The sequence below is a fragment of the Aquarana catesbeiana genome, linkage group LG03 (genome assembly GCF_042186555.1).
Source record: "Aquarana catesbeiana isolate 2022-GZ linkage group LG03, ASM4218655v1, whole genome shotgun sequence".
Classification (NCBI taxonomy): Eukaryota; Metazoa; Chordata; class Amphibia; order Anura; family Ranidae; genus Aquarana; species Aquarana catesbeiana.
Genome location: NC_133326.1, coordinates 311,000,265 through 311,007,463, shown reverse-complemented (window position 1 = coordinate 311,007,463; position 7,199 = coordinate 311,000,265). Strand labels below are relative to the sequence as shown.

Sequence of the window (7,199 nt, the reverse complement as noted above, 5' to 3'; positions counted from 1 at the left end):
ATTTATGAGGGGAAAAAAAAAAGGACATCAAATTCATTTGGGTACAACATCGCACGTCCGCGCAATTGTCAGTTAAATCAACGCAGTGCCGTATCGCAAAAAATGGCCTGGTCAGGAAGTGGGTAAATCCTTCCGGGGCTGAAGTGGTTAATCTGCTTTAAGGGAACAGGATCTGTATATATATTTTTTTTTTAGATTAACAAACACTTTAAGCACTAAATATTAAACCTGTAACAAGACCCATGACACTAACCAAATACTGACAACTTTTTTTTTTCTTTCAAGTTTCCAAACCTGCTGAACAGTCACCTGCCAATGCAGCTACCAGGGTTGGACAGAGCATCATCTCCAGTGCTGCTATCGTCTAACTCACAAAAATCCTGATGAAGTTTGAGTGCCCTATGGACTGACTGGTTAATTCATTTAGTAATGAAACATAGCTTTTTAGAGGTGGACTGGCCTGGAGTCACCAAGACACTGATCACAACACAAAATGCTCCACATTGAAGCACTGGCAGACACCATTGTCTTTTTGTCCTAGATTCTTTGTCCAAGGGATATTTGTGTGACTATGTGTAGTTGGGAAAAAATGTGCTTGTGATATGTTTAATGAAGGAAAAACATACCTCATAAGGTAGGGCTAAGGGGAAACAATTTGCTAATCAAATATGGGCTGTTAAGAAAGATAAGCATTTGAGGCCAAAGAATGTTCTGGATGTGGTGTACTGGTCATTGCTTAATTATTCATAGACACTACTGATGATTGGATGGCCAAAACAAAAGGCCTTTTTCATTGGGTTTACCTGGGGTGGGTATATGTACATTGTGAGATACTTGGCAATGTACAAGTGTTACATGTACTTTGGCCCTGTGTAGGCCTAATACAGACAGACTGCTGGCTACACTGCTGCCCAAACACAGTTCTACCGTTCTGTTCAATCTTGGATGTTGAAATATAAATCATAGTCGCTGATCTGCAAAGGGCCTTTAAAAAGATCTGTTAGCTCTTACCTTAAGCTTCCCAGGAGACAGATCAATCTGTAAGAAGGCTCTACATTCCTCCTCTTACCACCATTAAAGCTGTGGTCTAGGTCAGGTAGAACACAGTAACAAAAGTTGTTTGGTATCAATTCCTGTCCAACACAAAATTTATTTAGAACATGGACAGGGGAGCAATGCATCTAATCTGAAGGTGTCCAAAGCACTACGTTTAAAAATTAAACTGTTAACATTAGTGTTGATCCTGTGAGTTAAAAAAAAAAAAAAACAATTTTTATCATTTTGTGCACACGTACCAAAATGCCCCAAAACAGTTTCTGTAAGAAGGAACCCTATAGAATAAAGAGATGATAGTTGTAATTTTTATATCATACGATATTTGTTTATTAAATCTATATTTTCAGTAAAAATACACTAAAATGAATTCTAGTGCACAATTTTTGGCAAAGTATACAGGATGAGGTTCAAATTTCACAGGGGCAATTAGCGGACAGATGTTCACTGGTTCTCTGCCACTCTTTATCCTGACACGCATCAGGGACATCCTGGCCCCTGAAAAAGATTTAAAGGCCAAGTTCACCTTTAAAAGAAAAATAAATGCATGATTGAAAAAAAAAAAGTGCATTTATTTATGTACTGGAGTCTGCAAAAAAACATTACACCCGCAGCTCCTGCAGACAGCTCTCTGGTCATACCACCATACAGACACAGTTTCTCAGCTGCAGGAAGTGTCAATGAACTATGAGGGCACCCCTGCAGTTCATTGAGAACTACAGGCCATCTGCTGCAGTGGAAGAGGGGACTTGTAGTTCATTCATTCACACATTGTGAATGAATGATGCAGCTGTGCAGTTTTTATGATGTGGCAGTGGGTGTGGGGAGAGGATTCCCTGCCTCTTGTCACAGGGGGTGGGGTTGCTGCACAGTAAGGCTGGGTTTACATATATGCAAATTGGATGCGGTTTCAACCTCTTCCAATTCACATAACATGTGAAAGCCGGTTCACATATCCGGGGTGGCCACGGTGGGACCAGTTCAGGTGCAAATTCAGGGAAAAATTTGCACCTGAACCGGTGAACAGAAACACACCGGACTGCAAACCGCAACCGGACATGTGTGAACCCAGCCCAACATGTTACACCCAAAATACATAGTTTTAGACCAAGCAGTTCCTTTTACTCATGTCGCATTCTCCTGACTTAAAATAGATTAAAAATCCAGCAGAATAACTTCCTTATAATGACAATGGCACGTGTGTGAACCTGGACACTTGAAGTCTCATCATCCAGAAATCGAACCATGAAAGCGAGATCATTTAGTTCACATGGTAATAAAACTAAATACCTCTTCTGGCTGCTTCAAACTTCTGTTAGGAGAATTGTGTATGGTGTTTGCACTGCGGGATCAGGGGAAGAGAAAGCAGAAAAAAAAAAAATTGCACTACGAGCAGAGAGCAAGGGCGAGGGATCAGAGGTCACTGTAAGGAGCCTGACACTCTCCTCAGGCCACTGCTCAGACAATTTCACCTCCTATTCCTTCCTCTCCCTACAGCTGCCATTCATATGATGACTGTGCTTCTCACCTTAGCTTCTGCTTGGCCAGTAGTAGCAGGGGCATGACAGTCCTGCCAGAGCTGAGCTTTTTGCTGGCAACTGATAGGCAGACCAGAGAAGGGAGAGCTGCTGCAACTGTCAGAAAGACTGGCATCATGAGCCAGGCTCAGGTGAAAGTGGCAGAGCGGTGGACTAAGAAAGGACAGACAGGCAGCAGTGGAGCAGGCATACGTCAATCAACCTGATCGAGCAGTGCCCTAAGCCCACAAAGAGTCACAGGGGTGGATTCCAAAGGAGAGAAGAAAGTTAAATGGGGAACCAGGGAAGCTGGCACAGCATGTACAATGAGAGTGGCAACATAGCAGCCAGAGAATCAGCTGCTATATGGTTGCCACTGACAGAAGGAAAGGCAGGATCAACCAGGTATTTACCAATACAGAAAAACTTTACGCTGGTAAACCTCTGCTCACAGGTTTAGTAAATACTTTAGAAAGACAGAGAGACAAATACAATTATTGTTTTTTTTATTGACACTTTAATCATAAATATTTCACCCCTGCAGTCCCCAAGACTTCACATTTTCCAGCATCCACCAAATGTTTTGGATAGAATGACCATTACATTTATGCTACCCTAAAGAAGCTAAAGTACTCTGATGTAGTATAAAACATTTTGATGTTTCTAGGATTTATACAGTATTTCCAAAGTGTTATAATTGGACAATTCATCTTTCCCAACTCAGTCTATCCATTGTGTAAATGAAGAATGTAAGGCTCAGCTCCTTCCCACAAATCTATGTTATGCACTTGAGCTTTTGTAAAGTATAACCGGCTGTGCCTTTTTTTTTTTTCTTTGCATAATGTTTTGTAAATGTTTTATATATTTTTGCATTATAGGGAACCTTTAGAAAGAGATACCTCTGTTAGAAATTTTATGCCTATTTCCTAATACAGTATGTACTCTAGCCTTGTTTATATTTAGTGCTTTTAAAGTGTATTTGAAATGGTCTTATACATGGTTTTCCTTTTGTAGGAAATAAATACATGTTTCAAAAAGGTGTCCTTTTAGTTATATACAGTATATATATATATATATATATATATATATACATATACATATACACACACACACACACACACACACACATACATACATGCACAGTGAGGGGGAGAAGGTATTTGATCCACTGCTAATTTTGCACGTTTGCCCACTGACAAAGAAATGATTCTATAATTTTAGAGGTAGGTTTATTTCAACAGTGAGAGACAGAAAAACAACACAAATATCCAGAAAAACGCATTTAAATAAAGTTTTACATTGATTTGCATTTTAACCACTTCAGCCCCGGAAGGATTTACCCCCTTCCTGACCAGAGCTCTTTTTACAATTTGGCACTGTGTCGCTTTAACTGCTAATTGGGCGGTCATGCAATGCTGTACCCAAACGAAATTTGCGTCCTTTTCTTCCCACAAATAGAGCTTTCTTTTGATGGTATTTGATCACCTCTGCGGTTTTTATTTTTTGCGCTATAAACGGAAAAAGACCGAAAATTTTGAAAAAAAATGATATTTTCTAATTTTTGTTATAAAAAAATCCAATAAACTCAATTTTAGTCATACATTAAGGCCAAAATGTATTCGGCCACATATCTTTGGTAAAAAAAAATGTCAATAAGCGTATATTTATTGGTTTGCGCAAAAGTTATAGCGTCTACAAACTAGGGTACATTTTCTGGAATTTACACAGCTTTTAGTTTATGACTGCCTATGTCATTTCTTGAGGTGCTAAAATGGCAGGGCAGTACAAAACCCCCCCAAATGACCCCATTTTGGAAAGTAGACACCCCAAGGAAATTGCTGAGAGGCATGGTGAGCCCATTGAATATTTATTTTTTTTGTCCCAAGTGATTGAATAATGACAAAAAAAAAAATTTACAAAAAGTTGTCACTAAATGATATATTGCTCACACAGGCCATGGGCATATGTAGAATTGCACCCCAAAATACATTCAGCTGCTTCTCCTGAGTACGGGGATACCACATGTGTGGGACTTTTTGGGAGCCTAGCTGCGTACGGGGCCCCGAAAACCAATCACTGCCTTCAGGATTTCTAAGGGCGTACATTTTTGATTTCACTCCTCACTACTTATCACAGTTTTGAAGGCCATAAAATGCCCAAATGGCACACCCCCCCCCCCCCAAATGACCCCATTTTGGAAAGTAGACACCCCAAGCTATTAGCTGAGAGGCATGTTGAATCCATGGAATATTTTATATTTTGACACAAGTTGCGGAAAAGTGACAAATTTTTTTTTTTTTTTTTTTTGCACGAAGTTCTCACTAAATGATATATTGCTCAAACATGCCATGGGCATATGTGGAATTACACCCCAAAATACATTCTGCTGCTTCTCCTGAGTATGGGGATACCACATGTTTAGGACTTTTTGGGAGCCTAGCCGCGTACGGGGCCCCAAAAACCAAGCACCGCCTTCAGGATTTTTAAGGGCGTAAATTTTTGATTTCACTTTTGAACTGTCCTGGCATTTTATGCACAACATTTAGAAGCTTATGTCACACATCACCCACTCTTCTAACCACTTGAAGACAAAGCCCTTTCTGACACTTTTTGTTTACATGAAAAAATTATTTTTTTTTGCAAGAAAATTACTTTGAACCCCCAAACATTATATATTTTTTTAAAGCAAATGCCCTACAGATTAAAATGGTGGGTGTTTCATTTTTTTTTTTCACACAGTATTTGCGCAGCGAATTTGCGCAGCGATTTTTCAAACGCATTTTTTGGGGGAAAAACACACTTTTTTAAATTTTAATGCACTAAAACACACTATATTGCCCAAATTTTTGATGAAATAAAAAAAGATGATCTTAGGCTGAGTACATGGATATCAAACATGACATACTTTAAAATTGCGCACAAACAGGCAGTGGCGACAAACTAAATACATTTTTAAAAGCCTTTACAGGTTACCACTTTAGATTTACAGAGGAGGTCTACTGCTAAAATTACTGCCCTCGATCTGACCTTCGCGGTGATACCTCACATGCATGGTGCAATTGCTGTTTACATTTGACGCCAGACCGACGCTTGCGTTCGCCTTTGCGCGAGAGCAGGGGGGGGACGGGGGTGCTTTTTTTTTTCTTTCTTTTTTTATCTTATTTTTAAACTGTTCCTTTCATTTTTATTTTTTTAAAATCATTTTTATTGTTATCTCAGGGAATGTAAATATCCCCTATGATAGCAATAGGTAGTGACAGGTACTCTTTTTTGAAAAAATTGGGGTCTACTAGACCCTAGATCTCTCCTCTGCCCTCAAAGCATCTGACCACACCAAGATCGGTGTGATAAAATGCTTTCCCAATTTCCCAATGGCGCTGTTTACATCCGGCGAAATCTAAGTCATGAAATGCTCGTAGCTTCCGGTTTCTTAGGCCATAGAGATGTTTGGAGCCATTCTGGTCTCTGATCAGCTCTATGGTCAGCTGGCCGAATCACCGACTGCATTCTCAGGTTCCCTGTTGGGACAGGAGAGCCAGAGAAAAACATGGAAGACGGTGAGGGGGGGGGGGGGGGGGGGCATTCCCTCCCACTGCTTGTAAAAGCAGTCTAGAGGCTAATTAGCTTTTACATGAAAGCCGACCGCTGGCTGAAAAGAATGATACCAAGATGATACCTAAACCTGCAGGCATCATTCTGGTATAACCACTCAAAGTCCAGCAACATACCAGTACGTTGCTGGTCCTTGCTGGGCATATATTGTAAACTATTCTTTCATGCAGCCTGTGGGCTGAACGAAAAAAAGATATTGATCGGTGGGTATGCCCACCATTAGAATACCTCCCTTCATCCACCCACTTCTAATGATGGGCATACATGCACCGTATATATATGCCGAAGCGTGGGGGCATCCTCCCGCAAAAGTTAGGAGCAAATTGCTCCTCCACCCTCTGCTGCCCCCACGCTTCGGCATATATGCTGAAGTATGTAACTGTGGTGGTGAAATCACCTCCAACAGCGCTGGAGTCACCGCTTTATGTATCGTGGGAGCAAACACTGTTGCTGTCAAGATAAATAAATCCGCTCTGCAACTGAATGGCGTACCTGCTAAGCAAATGATGGTTAACAAAAAAACAAAGTAACATTACAGTATAACAGTAATACTTACCATACCTGCAAAGCAAATAAAAAGAAAAACATAGTAAAAAATAAAACATTTAACGCAACCTGTGCCTACCTTAAATATATATATGCCGAAGCATGGGGGCATCCTCCCACAAAAGGCAGGAGCAAATCGCTCCTCCACCCACTGCTGCCCCCGCGCTTCGGCATATATGCTGAAGTATGTAACTGTGGTGGTGAAATCACCTCCGACAGCACTGGAGTCACGGCTTTATGTATCGTGGGAGCAAACGCTGTTGCTGTCAAGATAAATAAATCCGCTCTGCAGCTGAATGGCGTACCTGAAAACAAAAAAGTGGTTAACAATAAAAAAAACAAAGTATAAAAAAATTGCATACCTATAAAGCAAACATGATAAAAACATAACAATAAAACATTGCAGTATAGAATGTAGAACAATAGAGAGAGAATAGAGAGAGAACAATAAAACTACAACTATTTTTGTTT

At 40.2% G+C, this 7,199-nt stretch overlaps 1 protein-coding gene across 1 annotated transcript in view; it reads left to right on the top strand.

Moving 5' to 3' along the window:
* ELK3 (ETS transcription factor ELK3) overlaps nucleotides 1-1,521 on the top strand; it is a 67,389-nt gene extending 65,868 nt beyond the window's left edge. The window contains exon 5 of the mRNA XM_073620272.1: nucleotides 286-1,521. Within this exon, the coding sequence (XP_073476373.1) occupies nucleotides 286-384 (99 nt within the window). The 3' untranslated portion in view covers nucleotides 385-1,521. The remainder of the gene's footprint in view (nucleotides 1-285) is intronic.
* The last annotated feature ends 5,678 nt before the right edge of the window (nucleotides 1,522-7,199 follow it).